The sequence below is a fragment of the Perissodus microlepis genome, chromosome 15, assembly GCF_051167445.1.
Source record: "Perissodus microlepis isolate ML-2025 ecotype Zambia chromosome 15, ASM5116744v1, whole genome shotgun sequence".
In the NCBI taxonomy this organism is placed as follows: domain Eukaryota; kingdom Metazoa; phylum Chordata; class Actinopteri; order Cichliformes; family Cichlidae; genus Perissodus; species Perissodus microlepis.
Genome location: NC_140475.1, coordinates 38,759,050 through 38,780,009, shown reverse-complemented (window position 1 = coordinate 38,780,009; position 20,960 = coordinate 38,759,050). Strand labels below are relative to the sequence as shown.

Below are 20,960 nucleotides of genomic sequence, written 5' to 3'. Positions count from 1 at the left end.
CTTTTACTTTCACACATCGTAAGGAGAAGACAACTAGAAAAAGGTGAATATTGCTAATGTCTAAATTAACATCCACTCATAGTAAACTAAAAACATTTAGGTTTATAAGATAAATAAATATAAGTTGTTAACAGTTCTGATTAAGGTTTTATTTCCAACATAGGCTGGCCCGTCCTCCTCTGTTCCTTCACCTTCACCATAAACTGTCACCTAAATATTACTCTGTAAACTCAGTAAAGGCTCCTTAAACATTTAGCGTACAACATTAATCACTCAAACTATTAAAAATATAGGTTAAGCATCATAAATATAATTAAAATCACCCCCAGCTGCAATATTAAAGACTCAATAATTATGATTAAATATGACATATATGATTCTCCATAATGAGTACATATGAGTTAAATACATTGTCAAGTGTTTAAACATGTAGAAATTCAGATGTTATTTTAGAGCAGTCAAACCAACTTATTGCACGTTGATAGAATAAAATAAAATGACGATTGCTTCATATTTGAATAAGAATCTGAAAGGAGTTTTGAGTCCATCGCATGAATTGCTTTGTACGGGAAAATGTAGTGGAACAAAGCTAATTTGTTTTAAATCTACATTTGCACTTTTCCAATTAAGTCTCTTTTGTTCTTGCTCTGCATCACCCGGCCCTAATTCACAACACATAACAGCCCTAACACGTGCATAACCAAGGAGCTGCCGATCACTGAGACGACTGGGCCAGCAAATGAGTCACTTTAGCTCCACCTGCTGGACACATGTTGGACATGCAGGGTGTAGCGTCGCATCTGTGGAGCAAAATAAGTGGGAAATCTCAATGTAAATCAATCTGACAGTAATCCTGACATTCTTAATTTTTCACAGAAGTACATGTTTGTGAAAAACAGGCACACACCTGGGGAGCAATCAGGAGACCTTAACCCGAGAGAAGCACTTCAGCTGACTTTAGAGCAGGTTAATCCATCCAGGCCACTAGAATTTACTTGAAATTCCTGGAAATTTACCCTTAAAGTCCTTAAAGTTCAAACCAATGACAAGAAAACTTCAATAATTACAAATATTTTAATAGCATAACTCAATAATCAGACAAGTCAAAGTTGTGACTCTCAGACATGAAATTATATTCATGGATCAAGAAGAAGAAGAAGAGGCCACGATTCCAGGGGTGAGCCAGGGAGCCACATGGGAACATCGGTGCATTAACTAAGCTGTTTAGTCCTTTTGGAGAAACACAGCTCCCCATGGATGCCAACCAGGCACCGCTTGTCCTCATCAGCAGCTCTGGCATCGTGGAGCTAACCTGTTCACATTTAACAGTGGACAGTGATTAAAAATGATCACCCCTCAGATACTAATGTGGGCACATTTTCCACATCAGTGCCATCAGAAAACAACTTCCTGTTTGGTTTTCAGTTGAAAAGTCACCGACTACCTTCCAGAAACTGTGTTATCCCACTATGAGTGCAACAACACAATTATCTAGTCTTAACCTCAGCAGCCTAATGGCCATTTTAGCCACTTGGGGAGAAGTAGAACTGATTTCAAATCCACAACAGTTTAAACATAATACATGTAAAATAAAGATGCACTCATTGTCCCTCTGCAGGACCTTCAGTAATGTTTGCTGTCTCAAGCTTTATTGTGACTGACTAACCCCGAGCTTGTGTTTAAAGCTCTGAAAGTCTGCATTACAAATTGGAATTGACTGTTTTACAGGGAAAGTTACACATTAATGGCACGCCGCCATCTTTCTTTCTTCTGTTTTGAATAGCTGGGTCACAACTTCTGCCTCAAAGTGAGGTTTTATTTTTGCTAATGTGCTCTAATATGACTGACTGGTGCCGTGTTCACTCTAGGAGCATGTTTGGCTCGTCTCTTTGCTATGACTCTGTTCTTGTGTAAGCCAATCAGGACGGGGCAACATTTAGCAGTGTTTCTTTCACACCCAATGGGATCAGTCCTGATAACGTTTGATGTCAGTTTCTGATTCGAAGCCTCTGGACTGAACAGTCACCTGCACGTTTGCATTGCAGAGTAAAACAGTGGTCAGATTGAAGCTGCTTCAACAGGCTTGAGTACTCCTCATTAGAACTGACTGAACCATTCTGTTCTCTTTGGGTCACCTCTACCTTCGCCCACCCAGCAACTGTAAGACTAACTCCTCATCCTCTGCCAAAGAGAGACCAGTGTCCAGAGCTGTGTGCTCATCATCTTCATCGCTCACTTTCCTCCTCTTTCCTGCTGTATGCTTCTCATCCTCCTCCTCTTCTTCTTCACTGCTGTGCTGCCGTTTAGACGACCCCATTTCCATCTCGTCCTCCTCATCCTCTGACGACGAAGACGACGAGTGCACTTTGTCGGGATCTGGCAGGGCACTGGGGTCAAACTCGTCTTCGCTGTCATTGGCCAGGTAGGCCACGACCTCGTCCTCCTCGTCTGATTTGTCCTGGTCCCGCTTGCTTGCCTCCTTCCTGGCAGCCCTCTCCTTCAGCCTCTTCTCTCGGTGTTTGGCTTTCACCTTGCGGCTGTACTCCTGCTTATCAAACTCTTGATCTTCCCGCTTCAGCCTCTCCCGAGCCTTTTCCACATTGATTCCCGAAACGTCCTCCTCTTCTTCCTCCCCCTCATCCTCAGCAGTCACTGCTTGCTGGACTGGTGGCCAAAGCTGCACAGCCTCACCTTCTTCACTGAAAGTCACTTTGGTGTTTACCTGAAACTTTCTCTTGAGGATCTTTTTAGCTTCTTTGTACTTTGTCTCTTTCTCAGTTTTCTTTTTTGGGTCATTTTCAGGATCCTCTGGACTCTGCTGATCCTCCGTCAGATTAAAGACATCCTTTCGTTTGACTGTCAGCAGGTCCAAGTCTCGTAGATCATCATCGTCATCAGCGTCACCTGCACTCACGGTTAATGTCTTGGACGTATCCAAACCTCCTTCATCATCACCGTCCTCATCCTCACTGGACTCGTCTGACTCTGAGTTTTGCTGCTCCTCACGAGAAACTTCTCCTTTCAGCTGGGCCTTAAATCTCCTCAGCTCTTCTTCTTCCTCAGACTCCTCTTCCTGCGCTTCTTTCTCTACTTTCTGTGCCTGAGCTTTACTTAGGAACCGAACCCTTGGGGCCACAGCGAGGCCGAGGGACAAAGCGAACTCGTGAAGCTTGATCTTAAAGGCATCAAACACCTCTTTGTTCTTCATGAGGTACACCGAGCGCAGGTAGGAAACAAAACACCTCTGTGCTCGCTCCTTCTGCTCCTTCTCCTGAGCGAGGAAGGCCTCCAGCTTCTGCTGCACGTTCTGCAGTTTGTCTGGGTTCACCTGGAATTAGCCAAACAATTAAGTTAATCAGATCTTATGTAATGTTTTGTGACTACACTTAAATCTGCCTGTTTGAAACCACATATATTAAATAAATGAACTATAATAAATATATTCTGAGGAGGTTTTTAAGACTAGTACAGCTCTGGGTGACAGGTGTGTGGCCATAAAGGTTTTTTATTATTATTTTGCAATACTTGAAATATAAGTACCACATGAAGCTGTATCAGCAGTATTGGGTATAGCATAATCATATATCTACCTGTACTTCTTCCTAAATTTGAGTTGCTGTCACCACTGTGAGTCTTTTCACCAACTTTTCTGTCAGATTTGTAGTAATACTTAAAAAGTGTCAACAAGTTATTTGACGTGTGCACACCTCGTTAGGACAGCAGTTTGTGCAGATATTAACAGTGTTAACGTGTAATTCCTGGGGAGTAATGCAAAGTACTGTACTGAGGGTTTCAAATATTTCCTTCTAAATGGAGTAAAAACATCAAACAGTTATTTTTTTACTGTTTCACATAAACCTACTGAACAATGTGTGTGTGTGTTGGGGTGTAATGGGTAGATGATGTCTCACTTGTATCTTGTTGATGGGAACTTTCTTCTCCTCCAGCTGCTTCACCATGCCTTTCTCCTCCGAGGGCAGCAGCAGCAGCAGGGCCTCTCCACCCTCCTTGTACCTGGCCGTCCGGCCCACCCTGTGGATGTATGTGTCGGCGTCCTCTGGACAGTCAAACTGCAGCACCCAGTGGACGGCAGGGAAGTCCAGGCCTCTGGCAGCTATGTCGGTGGCAAAAAGCACAGCGTTTTGCTTCTTGAGGAAGTCGTTGTACACCTCCACCCTCTTCATTTGCTGCTGTTTTCCATGCAGAGCCAGGATGGGCATGCCTGGCCGGAGACGGCAGAAAGCTCGGAACAGGTACTGCACCTCCTTGCAGCAGGCGAAGAAGACTATGATCTTCTTCTTTAGGTGGCTCCTAATGAATGAGTAGAGCATGTTGACCTTCTGGTGGAGCTCACACACGATGTAGTTCTGCTCCAGCGTGGCTGGCGTGCTGAACTTGGCTTTTTCGTGCACCCACACATACTCCGGATCTTTGAGACTGAGCCGGGCCAGGTCTTTGACTGATTTGGTTTGCGTGGCAGAAAACAGCAGAGTCTGTCGGGACTTGGGGAGATTCTCCACGATGGCATTGAGCGTATCTGCAAAGCCCATGTCCAGAATGCGGTCTGCCTCATCCAGGACCAGCATGTGGAGGTCGGAGGCGTGGAAGGTGGCTGTTTCATCCATGTGCTGGAGGAGTCGGCCCGGGGTGCAGATGACAATGTTGGTACGGTGAATCCTCTCACACTCGCTTTTCAGGTCTTTTCCGCCGATGATGAGCCCTGCAGAAAACTCGTGGTTCCTGCCCACCTTGCGCAAGACTTCAAAGGTCTGGTAGGCGAGCTCTCGGGTGGGAGAGATGATGAGAGCACCGAGGCCGTCCATGGAGCTCCATTGCTGGCGGTAGAGACACTCCAGGACCGGTATGAGAAAGGCTAAAGTCTTACCGGAGCCAGTTTTAGCCGCACCGAGAACATCTTTCCCCTGCAGAGCGAAGCCGATGGTCTGCCGCTGGATCTCCGTAGGCTGCCGATACTGAGCCTCCTGCAGGCCCAGCAAGGTCTTCTTAGAAATGGGGAAGTCGGAGAACTTGACAACCTCCTTGAGGTTGATTTCTCCATACCTGCTCACCAGCTTATCGATGTACTCTCGTTCTACCTGCCACTCGGGCTTCTTCTTCTGCGCCCTCTCTTGCTTCACTCGTGCTTTGGTCCGGTTGTACTTTTTCTTCCATTTCTCGAAGTTTCTGACGGGGTCGACGCTCGCTTTCATCTTTTGGGGTTTCAGTTTTTTCCCAACAGGATTTGGGGCTTTTTTCTCCATGACTAAAGACGAGAATCGCAGCAAGATCGAGTTAAAAACACACACGCTGGACTCTAGATAAACAGCATGGAGAAGCCTGCTCGCCGTCGCGTGTTGAATGACGTAGTCATCCCGCGACTCAAATCTTTAACGTGGGGAAGATTTGCCCTGAACTTCATTTGACAGGCAGAACTGCAATATATTTATTTATGTATGTAAATGTATTCACAGCGCTGTGTAAAGAAAACGGGAGAATAATAAAGACAGAAGTGGGTGTAAAGGTCAGTGTTTTGCATAATTCCGTAGTGTTGAATATTTTTACCGTCAAAGGTGGCAATCCAGCTGCCTGGGCCAGCTTCAGCCATTCTTCAGAAAACGTGTAAAAATAACAGTTGTCATTCTCACAGAGGACTCACGTATTCACATCCAAATTAAACCACGATGTTAAGTTGTGTAAATCTCATTTTTTCTGCTTCTTTTGAATCTTCTTTCACTTCAGGGGTTTAGGAGTTGGAAACATACTTTCTCCCTATTATTTAACATCCTCGACACCAAATTCCTTCAGAATATAATTCAACTTTTTGGGTTAACATATATTTCAGTGATTTGACTGCTGCAAATCAAAATTCCCACTATATGTTTAGAAAATCCCCTAATTTTCGCATTTAACCAGTTCCTCACCTTTCGCTATAGAAATATTGTTTGTTGCGCAACACATGGAGTTTGCGTGTTTTCCACATATTTTCCTAGGTCCTCGTTGAGTTTTCCAGTTCCTCCCACAGATATGCGTGGGGTTAGGTTAACTTGGTGATTCTTGATTGACCCTATAGGCTTGAATGGTAGTATATCTCTATGTTTAAGACCCATGACAGTTGGCAGCCTCTCCAGGGTTTACCTTCTCTCTCACTCTATGATATCTTGTTACCCTTCAGCCCACCAGCTACCCTGAACTGGACAAGTGGAAGAAAGTGGATGGACAGAAAGATAGCCCAATTTAAAATCAAAATGTTTAATAAAGCAGGGTATGGTGTAGGGTAGGTCTGCCTTGGGACCGTAGTTGCTGTTGTATGGGTGTGCAGTGGTTCTTGGTGTCACAATTACATCAACTTATTATGTCAGTGTTTGTGTCACTGAAGTAGCATCAAAACTCTGAGTCTTCACAACAGGACCTCACCTGAGTGCATCACAGTGACTCTGTGGTTTAGCCCTGTGACAGACTGGCAACCTGTACAGGGTGTATTCTGCCACTTGCCCTGTGGGATCTGGGATAATGTTCAATGTTCACAGCTAGAGTGGAAAAACAACTCAAAGAGTGCGAGAAGCAGAAAATATTGTCTTCAATTCATCATTTTTTTCAACAGACATGATATACAACAGACCTAACGAGCACTAAGTCTGCTTCTCTATTCACATTTCAAAAACTCCTTCAAAAACTTTTTTGCGTATAAGTATCAACTGCTTTTTATTCAGCTTTCACAGCCATCTTATCCACCTCCAATTATTCATAAAGAGCATGCCACAGGCAAAATATGGCAGCAGTAACAGTTCCGCTATAATTTCTTTATTAAAATCATGAAAATCAATTCTGTAATGCAAAGCTGTGTCAGAGAAAATCTAAGAATGATGTTATTGCTGGAGCTAGTCCTCGTTTATAAAGTTTGTAAAATGCCCCATTAGTGCTGTGCCATACTGCAGATTTTATTTGGTATCACTCCGATACCAAGTAAAAACAGGGCCAGTATTGCTGATACCAATACAGATAGTGGTACTTTGAACTTATAAAGGCAGCTCGTGTCGTGGAGAACAGTTTGAGAGCTTTTTATGTATTTTCAAACTTCTATGAAGACCTGCAATGTAAATGTGCCTGTCTTTAAAGGACTTTGTGTTTGTAGCCTGTAGCACATTTATAAGACAGAAGTCTTATAAATGTCCTATAGGCTACAAACAGCATAGACCTGAGAGTCTAAAAAACATCATATTTCATCGTGCATGTTTGATGTATGTTTTTTTAATTTCCAAAACATAATTCATTTAACACATGTAAATATTTATATGTATAAATCCTATCACTCTTTCTAGTATTGATCCGATACCAACACCAGCATCGACACTATCGTTTCGACCCGGTCACCTGTAGGTCCCGCTACAGCCCAGCAGGTGGCGGTAAGACCGCAGAGTTTGGACGTCAACTGCGTGAAAACAAGAAGACGAAGAAGAACATGTCGACGCTGGTACCGCTTTACGAGCACCTGATCAGAAGAGAAGACAGATGATAAACAAGTACTAATACAGACCACTTTGCACAACACAGAGTGGATATCCGTCGGCCGAGCCTCGCCGACACCCTGCAGCTCTTATGCTAAACACGGCATGGCAGAGAGACCGGACAATGAGGTAACAGTCAGGGTAGCATTGGTTAGTAAAACATGCCACATTTTAACTTCGTGCTCTTAACACCCAAAGTCGTTGAAGTCCCTTTTAAAGTGAAGCATGAATTTAAATAATCCACAACAGAGAGGCAGAGCTGTTACGTGACGTCTGCAGACGAGGCGAAACTTGTGATAGCTGCACAGCTACACGACTACAGGAAGCTAGCAGCAACTGACAAACTGGAAGTAAACACGAGTCACATTAGTCAGAAGGTTTAAGTTAATTTTGCTGAGTTTCTGGCCTGTTAGCAACTCGGCGATACGTGACTGCAGATTACACATCCAAATAAAACTTTCCTTCAGCATTAAAATAGCCAAAAGGGTTAACGCTCCGCGTGTGTTCATTAGGAAACAGAGCTAAAAACATTTAGCCCACATTATGTATTTACAATAAATACAAATGCAGTTTTATGAAGTGAAATTTTAACATGAAAGTCCAGTATCTCAAAATACCAGCTAGCTAAAAAGAAGATTGACTATTAAATGTTACTTAAAGGCAAGCTGTACATTTGTACTGTTGGACTCTGCAGGAGGAAAGGTGGAGAAGAGAGTGCAGCGGGTGGGGACGAGTGTCACGGGTGATTTTTGACAGATGGATAGCAGCAAGAGATAAAGGGAAGATTCATAAGATGTTAGACCTGCTATTATGCACTGACAGAAAGACGTGAGGCCGACCTGGAGGTGGCAGAGCTGAAGATGCTACTGAAGATTTTTGTTGGGAGCGACCAGAATGGACACAGAATGGACACAGGGACATGCTGAGTGGTTTGGAGTAAAGTTAATGAGGCAGAGCTGAGATGGTGCAGAGGAGGGAGAGTGCATGTGGAAGGATGTTGAAGATGGAGCTGCCAGGCAGGAGGAAAACCACAGGTGATTCATTGACGTAGTGAAGGAGGATATGCAGAGGACTGGTGTGACTGAAGACGATGCTGTTGAATTATAATTACTTCTTATTTTATTTGTATATAAGTAATGTGGAAGCTATAGCTAATGTTAATCAATATACTGCTGAGTGTTGTAATCTATAACTATGTGTAATGATGCACAAATATGTAGGCTATCATTGGTTTTCTTTGATATGGACCCCGCTGACTGCCAGTCAGCAAAAAAGATCACATTTACTCTGGCCTATGTTTAGCTGTTACATCAGTTTAGCATTGGAAAAATGTTGAATTGTGTTGTAATAAAAACCTGAAACAGAACAAAAGAACATCAGCACAAAACGTGGTATCAGCCAGATGGTGTTTTAAACAAAGGTAATGATTTCAAAGTTGGCGAAGCTTTTATTTGGATTATTTAAATGATAATACTAAAGATTTTACAGTACATTGAAGCACAACAAAACTGATGAAAATGATGCACAACAGTCAATAAAGCAATTAGGAAAAATGACATCAAATTAAATGCAAAATTAAAATATAGTTATTAATAATTTAAAAATAAGAGTCGGTGCTGTTCACAGAATCACACCTGTTAACAATTCAAGCTAAAACTGAAAAGGTGAGTTTTTAGTTTCGATTTGAAATCTGTTACTCTGGAGTTTCTGCGCTGTGACCTCTGAAACATGGAGTGAAAGTTGTGACCCTACTGCTCTCCTGAACTGTGATATTGGTAAATACTTTCATATTACGTTTATAGCCACTCTTGCTAGTTTATATAGAATAGATCACATAGATCTGTTCTACATGGACATGCTCATATTAGAAAATATGGTCTTTATTATTCCTGAATAATGCTGCCATCCAGTGGGGTTGGGCATCCTCAAACCCTCTCTCGCTCATACAGATGTGTGAACATCCCACATTTATGATTGTGCATGTTGTTGTTGTTAAGGTGGAGGAGGCTGACCACATCTACCTGCTCATGAAGGAGGACTACCGGATCTCTAGGAATGTGCGACTGGCGTGGTTTCTTAGTAAACTTAACCAAATCATCTGTCCGGCTTCAAAGCCTGAAGTGGTGAGTTTCCTCTTCTGTCCTCATGATGGCCCAAGATCAAGATTGGCACCCTTCTATTATTATTCTTGTATATGCCACCGATGATTAGATGGTGGCTGCACTGTGACAAATTAAAGGAAAAATACTTGATGTGTGCAGCTATGGGAGATGATTCTTGCTCTGTTAAGCTTTAGGAGGCATTTTGCTGAGGCTGGAAATGTGTGAGAGAGCTTTTTTAACATTGTAACTGCTGTTCTGATTGGTCACTAAAAGCTACTGCAGATCATATTTCCTCCCACTTCCTGTTGTAGCTGCACTCTGAAAATGAACTGGACCTGCTTAGCATCTTACCTAAAGGATGGCAGCCAGATATCTCCCCAACTTCACACCCATGCATACTGATGCCTTCCACCCGGGCCACCTTCCTGGCCCGGAGGTACCGCTTCATCATCGAGCTGGACCTCAGTCCCTCCACGGGGATTGTGGTAAGTCTTAAATGCACTGTCTCCTGAATGAGTTCAAACAATATTAAAAAGTGCTTAGTGCAAGAGTAGATGTAATATTTAAGTTTGTTATGATTATTTGCTGTGTAAATTATTCTTAGTGGACAATCCATTTGTCTGCTTGTCTTATATCAAGTACATCATGTCTCTTTCATGGCTCCTTAGTGTCTCGGTGTGTTTCCATTTGTAGTCAAGAAGGCTTTTAATTTATTCAGACGCTGTTAGAAGAGCAAAAAATATTTAAATTTTGTGAATGAATTTTGCAAATGGTAAATATTTGATCACTTTATGTGCTTTTTCTTACTCCAGCTGCCTCTTTATTTAACATTGGGGACAACCCAGGGTTCAGTATGTTGCTCAAGGATACTGCAGATGACCCGCTCTGCCTTCTGAGCTCACAATAATTTGCTGCTCTGACTCGCAGACGAAGCACCTCATTAAGATTTAGATTGTTCACTTTTAGTTGGTTGAATCTGAATCGTGCTCGAGCTGTTGCTCAGTGGGATGTTGCTACTCCGTACTGAAACATCTCACAGAAAACTGGATGCATGGCCATCCATGCATGTGAAGCAGCGCTGCATGGTGATCCAATGAACTCTTAACAAGTGCAATCACAAGGATAGAATTAAAGTCTGAAAGCACAGAACTGAGACTGTTGTTGTGCTGCTGAATGCGTTCCTCAGTCTTCACATTTGACCCTTTTTATATGAAACAGCACAGAGTCTGTAAATCCACACGCTGCACTGTTGAACCATATCGTTACATAAGAGAAGGACCTCATGCAGTTCAGAGGTTTCAGGTCCACTTCTCTCCATGTCTGGTAAGATATGGACAACGGATGGACTTATTTGCTTCTTTGTTAGCATGAAGCCCATATCTGGAAAACTGTTAAGCAGTTACTTACAGATAAGAGATATCCTTATATGGTGTAAAATATAAAATAAGGACTTATTTTTAAGTGCCTAAAACCTGCATGACTTCAAATTGGAACCTCGGGTTGCAAAAAGTATTAATTCCTTTAAATTACAACCTCAGTAAGAGATTTTTCATAAATTTATGTAGTTTATAAATTCACCTAATGTGCAAAAGGTCCCTTATTCCCGTGTTGACGTCCAACATAACAGTTTGTCAAATCAAAGTTGCAGACCTGTCTGCTGTGGTGAACCCTGCTGATTAAGAGAGCAGCTAGAAGAAGCTATAGGGCCGTGTGTGTTCTCTTTGGGGATTGTGGCTTCATCCAACAGTCCAAAGACATGCGTAGGGTTAAATTAAATGGGTTGAATGGTGGTCTGTCTCTATATGTTAGTCCCGCGACAGACTGGCAACCTGTGCAGGGTCATGACAGCTAGGATTGTCTCCAACATCCACTACTCTCAGCTGGATAAGCAAGTGAATAAGTAAGTAGATGGATGGATCTTCTAGAGTCAAAAAGCTGAATAAAGGAGGGTTTGCTTGAGTGTGGGCGTGGCTTGTGACTGAAGTTGTATGAGTGCCGTGTTTCTTGGTTTCACAGTTACATCAGTGCTGTTTGTTACATCATGAGTTTGCTAAAGTAGTGCCCACACAAATGTTCCAGTCTTCACAGCAGAATTTCACCTAACATGTGAGTGACATCACTGTGATGTCACTCACAGTGATGTCACTCACATGTTATTCTCAGTGTGGTGAAAATCCATCAGACCGGCTCTTCAGTCTGCACAGCAGAGCTTCTGTGGACAGAGCACCACCGGTCGAGTCAGCTCCACTAGCAACAGACTTTAATTCAAGTTTAATGTTTTTTTGACGTAGACCTGGGCTCTCACAGTGGCTCCATTGATGCATGTAAAGAAAATGTATTCAGTTCAATATAAAACCTCTGCCTAAACTGGGCAGGTATGAATGTCATAGACTGAGGAAACACCTGAGTCCGGCCTCTGGTGTACAATATGCCAGATTATTTGGTGTCTCTGTGTTACACGTTGGTTTTGTGTCCTGCAGGATGACAGCACAGGCGAGATGATCTTTGATGAGGTCTTCCACGCCTTGTCAAGGTGTCTGGCTGGTCTGGTTCAACCATTCAAAGTCCCTGGAACAGATCGATTTTTCAAGCCTAAGATCTTCATCACCATCCTTGCATATTCCTCCATCATTGGCCTCCCTTCACATCAGGTAATGACCGTAATTTACTTTAGTCATAAAAATGAATGAAACAAATGTCTTTGAGAGTAACTTAACGCCAAGAAAAGCAGAGTTTCTCTCTTCAGCACGTGTTTATTGCCCAGCCCACATTGGTGTGGAGTGCTTCATGCTTACTTTAATCTCTGTCTTTACTATGTTTGACTACATTTCAGCCACCAAAGCACACGTTGGGTTAGTTTCTGTGGGAGATGTTAAGCTGCTGTAGATGTTTGTGCAGTTCTCTGACGGTCCTTAATCTTTTGTTCCCTGCAGGTTTTGGTCCAAGGATGCCAGCTTGATAAAACAGACCTGGATGAGTTCTTGCATCGCATCTACCAGCAGCTCAGAGCGTTGGAGAGTAGCATCGCAGAAGTCCTGCATCAGCAGCACGAACAGGCAAGTGCACACTAGCAGAAATGACACTGTGCTAGCAAGAATGCTGTAACTATTAGAGAAACACTGCAAGTGTAAAAGCTCTCACCAGCACCCTGTAAAGCTCCACTGTTCCTTACAAGCAAAAATAAAACAACATCCTACTTTATCAGACTAGAATTAGCTCTTCAGTTTGACCCCGAACATCCTCTCCACGATTGGCTTTCAACCACAAGCACCTGTTGTATCCATGGTTACCAAAAACAGCATGGGTGTGATACTTTAGCCAACTGCGGCAGGTTTGTTACGCCGTGTGATTCACTCGTGACCCCTGTTTGTAGCAGGTCATTGTTTTTAAGAAAAAGATCTTCTGTCAGAGATCTTTATTTTGGGAAGAAGGGCCAGACTTTAAACAGCTATGTCTGAGTCTTTTTGTGGGTCGACTGATTATGCAGGTCAATAAAATATCGTCTCTCATCACATGGCTGATAATCCCAGGGGAGCGAGTAGCTGATATCCTGATATGTTAACAAACACAAATTCCCTGCTGACATTATTCACTGTTATTTGCTAGAAAACAAACAGGGCCAGACTTTGCACTGCATTCAGTGTGTCACTAAGATAAGATGGTCACTGCTTCCTTGTCTACCTATGAAAGCACATGTTGTAACTGCCCGCAGCAAAGTGAACTAAAAGCTCCTCCACCTGGGGGCAGCTTGTGAGTCTACATCAAAGCGTGTCACAGTTTAATGCTGCTTTATAAAGAATGAGTGTGGCGTTAAATCCTGCCTTCTATGTTGTGCATTAAATGTGTCCTAACACATTTATATTTCCTTTGCTTCTTAGTGCGTGGAGCCGTCACAGAACTCAAGTGACCAGAGCAGCAGCTTGGACGAGCACGCCCACCGGACGCAAAGTGTTTCCATGGTGTCAGCTGAAATGGGGCTGGTCAGCATGGTACGCCAGGGCATCCTGGCCCTTCAGCTGCTGCCTCCCAACTCCAGTGCAGGTTGGTGAAGTTACACTTCAAGTATCAAAGGTGTTATTTAGGAGTTTCTCTTTAGTTGTCATGCCTTATTTAAAAAAACGTCTCTTCTAAGAACAAATCTGTTTTTATGCAGATGATTTTGCACTTGACATCCACAGATCAAGAGAACTGTTTCCTCAGAGCCCAAAAGGTTGATTCGGTTCATCTGGACGTTTTCAGTGGGGGAGGAGTTTCGTCACTAATCCAGGTGACTTCTTCAGTCTCAGCTGACTGCAGGTTTCCAACCTTATAAGCAGCACATTTCTGTGAAAAGGGAACGACCACCTCTGAAGCCTAAGGGTGCATCTGTCTCCATCTTACAAAGCTGTGATTGCAGCCGTTCCCCAACTCTCTGTGAATGGGACTCATTGACATTGATCAGTGGTCTTTGATCAGTGGTCATGAGGATTTGCATAATTATGATGAAGGTGACCTCCCAGCCCATTGTTCCTTCAGAGGGCTGTTTTCAGTCATTATGCAAATGTCCTGTTTATAAGATTGAAACCTGCAGTCAGCTGAGACTGAAGACGTCACCTGGATGAGTGAAAACGCTGATGAAGAGTATCAGCCTTTTGGGATCTACTCACCTGGATGATTGTTTCCTCAGAAATAACTGTTAGCATCTGAAAGCACACAGTACTCCATCAGATATTACTGATGTTGTTTTCCTGCTGTATGGATCAACTTATTGATCTGATGTGAACCACTGAAGTCACACATCTGGGACTTTGTCATGGCTTCCTTTATTCTGCAAGCCAAGAAACTGTTGTTTTTTATAGAGTTTATGACCTGATTGATGGAGGAAGAGTGCACACTCTCAGACAGGTCAAATCACTGATGCACTCAGTTTCTCTTCTGTAAAATGACAGGTGTTCTTATGAGAGAAATAAAAATAGAGAGGTTGAAACTCTGCGTACATTTGTTTTTTAACGTTAAGTTTCATTGATGAACAAGTAAATGCAGTCACATAAAACACACATAAGCTTCTTTTCCTGTAACTTTTAAAGGTTTTTAATGAATGGTTTTGTACCACATGACAGTAATTTATGTGACGATCCTGTAGCGATGGATATAAAGTTGCCAGTGCTTTACAAAGAAGAAAAAACTTGGAACACCGACTCCTTTTTTTACTTGTCTTTCTGTCAAAGGCATCATTATAATCACAGACGGGGTTACGAGTGTTCCTGATGTGGCCATGTGTGAAACCCTGCTGAACCAGCTCCGGAGTGGAACCATCTCCTGCTCCTTTGTACAAGTAAAGACAAGAATCTAACTCTGTATTCTGAATATACATTTTTGTGTGCAAGAACTGTTATCTAAAGGAGTCACAACAATCGTTTTCCACAATAGAAGTGATGATTATTATTTAAAGATATTTAGGGGATTCTCCAGCTGCTCGTCTCTGAGTCCTGTTTTTGCATGTACAGGTTGGCGGGGCGTACTCCTACGACTGCAGCTTTGGCTATATCCCCAACGTCGAGCTGATGAAGTTCATCTCATTAGCCACTTTTGGCTCCTACCTGCCCAGCTGTCCTGAAGTGGACCTAAACAGCGAGGAGATGAATGCCTACCACAAAGCATTTCTAACATACTCCTTCCTCAAGAGCCCCGAGTCCATGAACTCAGAGTATTTCTGTGGTGAGACAACGATGTACAAGTCTGATGCTATTTTTTTCATCAGTCCTGTGCAGCTGAATCAGCTGCTGAGTGTGATGTGAGCACTGGTTCAGTGACAGGATGCAACACAAATTAGCTCTGACAATTTTAAAAACAGTGCAGAATCTAAATATTTATTCTTGGTTTTGAAACACAAAAGCTGTGTTTTTTATTGTTAACGTTTTTTTGAATCCTCAGTCTTAATGACTCATTTTACATGAATATATGAGCGTTCCCCCATCAGGCCTCACAGGACAGCACTCTGGTTGACACCACTGGTACCAAACGACCAGTACCGGTCCGCGAGTCGTTTGTACCGGCTGCGAGTCGTTTGGTACCGGTCCGCGAGTCGTTTGGTACCGGGCTGCGAATCGTTTGGTCCCGGGGCGTGAGTCGTTTGGTACCGGTCCGCGAGTCGTTTGGTACTGGTCCGCGAGTTGTTTGGTACCGGGCTGCGAGTCGTTTGGTACCGGGCTGCGAATCGTTTGGTACTGGTCCGTGAGTCGTTTGGCCCCGGGCTGCGAGTCGTTTGGTACCGGGCTGCGAGTCGTTTGGTACCGGTCCGCGAGTCGTTTGGTCCCGGGCTGCGAATCGTTTGGTCCCGGGCTGCGAATCGTTTGGTACCGGTCCGTGAGTCGTTTGGTACCGGTCCGCGAGTTGTTTGGTCCCGGTCCGCGAGTCGTTTGGTACCGGTCCGTGAGTCGTTTGGTCCCGGGCTGCGAATCGTTTGGTACCGGTCCGTGAGTCGTTTGGCCCCGGGCTGCGAGTCGTTTGGCCCCGGGCTGCGAGAGTCGAGGCTCGGGTGTGAAATTTATGGTTTTCAGGGTTTTTATCGTTAGCTCTGTTTCCCTGGGTCTTTCCCGTGTTGTTGTTGTGCGTCTTATTTTGAAAGAAATATTTGCGCGTTACCATAGCGACCAGAGAGCATTAAGGGGCAGAGAGGAGGACGTTACTCTCAATGTTGTTGGTGCATTTCAGGAGGACGCTGCTAATAAAGTTACACAGTGAATTCATATTTATTATTATATTTGCAAAACACTACAGTTTTTGTCTCGGTCGCATCATTTTATTTTGTGTTTATCTGCCACACCTTAAAGGCCGGTCTGTGAAAATATTGTCTGACATGAAACCGTCTGTGGAGCAAAAAAGGTTGAGGAGCGCTGATTTACACAAAGCCTTTTTTCCTTTTTTCCATTTTACTGTCAGTTTTTACAGAAAAGCAGCTGCTGAATTATAATATTAATCTTAATTAATCATTATACTAAAGAATTATGACAGTGATGGTTATAATCATCATGAAACATACTAACTGCTTCTGTTTTTTGTAGTTTCCCAGCACAAGCTGTTCAATGAGCACCTGGTGTCGGCCAGTGGAAACCCTGCTCTGGTCATGAGGAGGAAGAAGCACACGGAGAAAGAGGTCCATGCTCATCTAATCAGCGTGCTGTCTGTGAGACTGAGAGAGGGCTACACCATCACAGACATCAGCCTTACTAAAGGTAAATGGCTGTGTGTCTTTACTAACATCTCACACCAAGTCAGGAAAACTGAATGTTTGTGTTGAGACTGAAGCTGCTGGTGACATCAGGTGGGACTCAGCTGGAGGTGAAGCTCGTGCTCTTATGGAAACACAACATGCACATTGAGTATCTCGCGGCTGCCTCCTGGCCACTGGACCCCTCCAAGAGAACCACCAGAGTGGAGGTGACGATGGAGGGGAGCTACGACATCTTGCACGACATCAGCTGCACCCAGAGGAAACCCATCACCAGCCAGTACCGCACCTCTGTCATCCGGCGCTTCTGGAACACACTGCAGAGGTACGACATGAGGACTGGAATCTGGTTTCCAGTTAGAGATTCTGTGCAATCCCACCATCATGTAGACATATTGATATGAAAATCCATGTGCTGTTTGTCCTTTCCAGCATCAACCAAACTGATCAGATGTTGGTGCACCTGCAGTCGTTTAACTCGATGCCTGAGAACTACATGATTCCTGAGAGCACCAAAAATGGAGTTCCCCTGTTCTACATCCCTCCTGGCTCCACCACTCCGGTCAGCCTTGTTGTTATACTTCACACTATGTTGGGAACTTACCAACTCTTATGATCTGTGTTGGTGCAAGGTTTAAAAACTCTGTGTGTCACAAAGTGTTGCTTTTGCGTAGTTGCATTTTTTTCTTGGAAAACTTTCATCCCGAATGCTCCTAAATCCTGCAGATTTATGAAGCGTGACACCAAAATGGGCATAAATATTCACAAATTGTTCTTATTGTTCCCGCTGTGTGGGACCTACTAACATGTAGTGTTTGTAGAGACCAGCTCTGTTTATCTGTTGTTTGTCACTTAACGCTGTCGTGTCTCTCCTCCTCCTCCAGGTCTTGTCTCTGCAGCACAGTGGATCCAAAGATTCCTCTCAGTCCCAGTTTGCATCATACTGGAAGCCCATCCTTTCCATGGACGCCAACTTCTGGCAGAGATGGCTACACATGCATCGCATTGTCATCATCCTTGAGCATGATATGTAAGAATAATGAATCTCCAAAAGTTGATTCTGTTCATCTGGACGTAGCGTTTTGTGGGAGAAACGTTTCGTCATCATCCAGGTGACGTCTTCAGTCTCAGCTGGCTGCAGGTTTCAATCTTATAAACAGGACATTTGCATAATGACTGAAACCAGCCCAGTGAAGGAACAATGGGCTGGGAGGTCACCTTCATCATAATTATGTAAATTCTCATGACCCTTGATCAACAACCACTGAGATTTCCTTACCTGGATGATTGAGCATGCATTAAGAATAATGAAGCTCTTGTATTCTTTTTATCAGCCATATTTGTTTATGTCAGCTTATTTTTCTTTGCCAGTCTTTCATTGTTACCACAATACTTTGACCTTTGCAGGCCTGTCCCCAAACATCTGCACACACCTGGGAACAACGGGCGCTACAGCACCATCCAGTGTCGCATCTCCCACTCGGCCCTCACGTCACTGCTGAGGGACTGCAGCAGCTTCGTGCTGGTGGAGGGTTACTCGTATGTAAAACTCATATACAGGTGAGACGACAGGTGGTGTTGGCTGATGATGTTTAAGAGTCACTACTTCTGCCTCAACACTCTTTGTGTTTTCTCAGCAGCTCTTCTGATCAGCCTCCCACCTCCTTCTACTTGGTGCGTGTCATCTCAAAGACCCCCTGCATGGTCCTGCGTCTGGGTTTCCCCATCGGCACACCGGCCCATATTAGGAACAAGGTACTCAGTCAAAAAGCATGGGGCCAATACAATATCAGTGTTATGATCCATAGCTGTTAGTAGATGACAGTATTATATTTTTTGTGCACTGTTTTTACAAAGTGTGGTTCTCCATTTCTTTTATGAGCAGTTTTTTAAAAACATGAAAGGATGTTATAGGACACATTTATGCTCGGGGAACAAACTGCCCCACTTGTAACTCTCTGAGACTCGTGTTGTGCTTTGTTTTCTAAAATCAGATTGTGGATGAGCTGCGAGAGCAGATCCTCAAGCTTCGCTTCCCTCATCGTGTTCAGAACAAAGAGGCAACACCCAAAACCAAGAGGAAGGCTGTGGGCCACCCGTCTCCATCCAAGTCTCCCTCCATCCCTGCTCCCAAGCCTGCGCTCTCTGACAGACCCTGTGTGGTGGTGGTCAGTAAGCCTCTGGAAAAGCTGCTTATCAGGTCGGTCCATGTCATAGTAGGCCACCAGAGGAAGGTCATGTAATCTAATAATAAATAAATAAATGCATAACCACTTAAAAGTACTGGTTACACAGTTTGCTGTTGCTACCAACAGTAACTGAATGGAGACTAACTGCTGATCCTGTGCAGGTATGACAAGCTTCCTCTAGACTTCAGGACTCCCTTCATCTTCAACATGGAGAACTTCCCACTGCCCTCCAACACCGCTGCACCCCTCAGCGTGGCAGCAAACCGCACAGCCTCCTCGACGCTGGCCTCTCTGTCACGTTACTTCCTGCACCAGCGTTGGGTGTGGGCCGTGCAGAGCAGCCAGGGACCGGCTGTAGCCATGCAGGCTGTTGCCCATATCCTGTCCATGCTCTCGGAGTAAGTTCAAACCGTTAAATGTGATCTCTTTAAAAATACGACAGCTACGAATATAAATGAGCCAGAGGAAGAAATACACGCGTTTGAGCAGCAGTTTTTCACCGTGGTTTTGATGGTATCTACTCTGTGGTTATGCAGCTCTCCCATAAATCAAACTGGAACAAACAAAGATGATTCTGATCTAAATTCAGGATTCTTTAAGTGCCGTGTCTCTCTTTACAAATTTCTTCTCTTTGAGATGCAAAACCTTAAAATTTGTCCTGATGTCTGCAGGATTCGCCTGTCAGAAGGCTTCAACTTTGCTGCCAGTGGCGAGGGCATTATAAACATGGTGATCGAGCTGCCAATGAAGGTAAAGAACAGCAGGACAAACTGCTCTCCCAAAGTGATTCTCTGTGATCCTGATTTGGTTTTATTTGTGTCTTCAGGGAACGTCAGGAGACGTGGACAGAGACAGTCACTCTTGTATTGTTCAGTATATCCTGTTTCCCCCTCACTCTACCTCAACGAAGGACAGGTAAGCCTGGCAGTACCCATAGTTTAGACCAGGACACACTGTTAGGACGGAGCTTTTATTAAAAGCAACAGGAATGTATTGTCACTTGGTTTGAGTTCAGCGTGATCAAACCTCTGTTAGGGAAAAAGTCTACGTTTAGGTTAAGCTCAGCTGAACTCTTCAATTTTCAGCATTTTGTTTTGTCTTTCGTGGAGTTCTAGCTTCTCCACCGACGATGACAATGACACCGAGGTGGAGGCAGTCGACCTGGACACAGAGCTGAACCTCGTGACCGAATGCTGGGTGGAACCGCAGTGCGGCACGGTGAACTGCACGGATCAGCACCGCTCCTTTCAGGGCCTTAAGTACCAGGAGCTCCCTCGAGCAGTACGAAAAGCTGGCTTATACAAGCTGCTCCCAAACTAGAGCTCAGTTTGCTCCGTTTGTGTCTGTACGTGAAGCTTTGCTCGTCAAAAGCAGCAGGTTTGGCTTACGCGTCCCTGTTGTGTTGCAGATCTTCCCGAGGGACTTGGCCTGCATGTCCACCATGATGACCTTTGAATATCTGAGCCAGCTGTGTCAGAATAAGGATCAGGTCTGCTCTCTGCCAGCTGGACTCAAGGATGCACAAGGTAACAAACGTAGCTTTTAATCAGCGTTAGCAAAACGTATCACATCAGGAAAATGACTGCAAGAGTCGTGCCACGCTGCTGAAGTGTTAGCACTCAGTCTGCCATTGTTAGATGTTTGTTGAGCTCATTCTAGTCAAACATTAAACTAAAGCTGAATGCATTAAAGCCTTGATGGCTCAGCTTCTCCGGTTTTTGCTTGTTTGAAAATGTGATGATTTTCCATTATGTGTGCATGCAGGAGAACATCTGGTCTCTGAGGAGAGCATCCACATGGTCCCTTTCCAGTTTGACCTCATTAAGCTGCTCCCAAAATGCCAGCAGGTTGAGCTGTTTTTCGTCACATTCAGCACAGGTATGTACAGCACGTTTTACTTCAACCTGCTTTATACAGAGTAGCGTACCGTATATGAGGGCTCGCTGATTTTAAT

At 44.0% G+C, this 20,960-nt stretch overlaps 2 protein-coding genes across 14 annotated transcripts in view; one reads left to right on the top strand and one right to left on the bottom strand.

Moving 5' to 3' along the window:
- Positions 1 to 1,055: 1,055 nt before the first annotated feature.
- Positions 1,056 to 5,368, bottom strand: ddx10 (DEAD (Asp-Glu-Ala-Asp) box polypeptide 10). The gene is made up of 2 exons (XM_084954000.1): positions 3,912 to 5,368; positions 1,056 to 3,328 (listed from the first exon to the last, which is right to left on the bottom strand). Exons 1-2 carry the CDS (start codon positions 5,259 to 5,261, stop codon positions 2,138 to 2,140), a joined length of 2,541 nt encoding a protein of 846 aa, XP_084810126.1. The 5' UTR covers positions 5,262 to 5,368; the 3' UTR covers positions 1,056 to 2,137.
- Positions 5,369 to 7,421: 2,053 nt separating this feature from the next.
- szt2 (SZT2 subunit of KICSTOR complex) overlaps positions 7,422 to 20,960 on the top strand; it is a 102,283-nt gene continuing 88,744 nt past the window's right edge. For 6 of the 13 annotated variants that reach the window (XM_084953686.1, XM_084953684.1, XM_084953677.1 and 3 more), the window contains exons 1-21: positions 7,422 to 7,634; positions 9,503 to 9,628; positions 9,919 to 10,092; positions 12,088 to 12,258; positions 12,541 to 12,663; positions 13,486 to 13,648; positions 14,815 to 14,921; positions 15,094 to 15,304; positions 16,651 to 16,821; positions 16,911 to 17,142; positions 17,250 to 17,379; positions 17,702 to 17,847; positions 18,225 to 18,377; positions 18,455 to 18,572; positions 18,812 to 19,017; positions 19,168 to 19,404; positions 19,678 to 19,756; positions 19,833 to 19,921; positions 20,116 to 20,287; positions 20,415 to 20,532; positions 20,771 to 20,884. In XM_084953686.1, coding sequence (XP_084809812.1) covers positions 7,611 to 7,634; positions 9,503 to 9,628; positions 9,919 to 10,092; positions 12,088 to 12,258; positions 12,541 to 12,663; positions 13,486 to 13,648; positions 14,815 to 14,921; positions 15,094 to 15,304; positions 16,651 to 16,821; positions 16,911 to 17,142; positions 17,250 to 17,379; positions 17,702 to 17,847; positions 18,225 to 18,377; positions 18,455 to 18,572; positions 18,812 to 19,017; positions 19,168 to 19,404; positions 19,678 to 19,756; positions 19,833 to 19,921; positions 20,116 to 20,287; positions 20,415 to 20,532; positions 20,771 to 20,884 — 3,064 coding nt within the window. In that variant the 5' untranslated portion in view covers positions 7,422 to 7,610. Of the gene's footprint in view, positions 7,635 to 8,327; positions 8,540 to 9,502; positions 9,629 to 9,918; positions 10,093 to 12,087; positions 12,259 to 12,540; positions 12,664 to 13,485; positions 13,649 to 14,814; positions 14,922 to 15,093; positions 15,305 to 16,650; positions 16,822 to 16,910; positions 17,143 to 17,249; positions 17,380 to 17,701; positions 17,848 to 18,224; positions 18,378 to 18,454; positions 18,573 to 18,811; positions 19,018 to 19,167; positions 19,405 to 19,677; positions 19,757 to 19,832; positions 19,922 to 20,115; positions 20,288 to 20,414; positions 20,533 to 20,770; positions 20,885 to 20,960 lie in introns of all 13 variants that reach the window. The other 7 variants (XM_084953688.1, XM_084953683.1, XM_084953682.1 and 4 more) reach the window with 5 other exon arrangements.

What these genes read in the sequence shown, in the direction of transcription:
- ddx10 (XM_084954000.1), bottom strand. Translation starts at nt 5,261, where the DNA reads ATGGAGAAAAAAGCCCCAAATCCTGTTGGGAAAAAACTGAAACCCCAA. An exon ending in TTCCCATCAACAAGATACAA is followed by an intron (nt 3,329 to 3,911) that starts GTGAGACATCAT and finishes GGCTAATTCCAG; the next exon opens with GTGAACCCAGACAAACTGCA.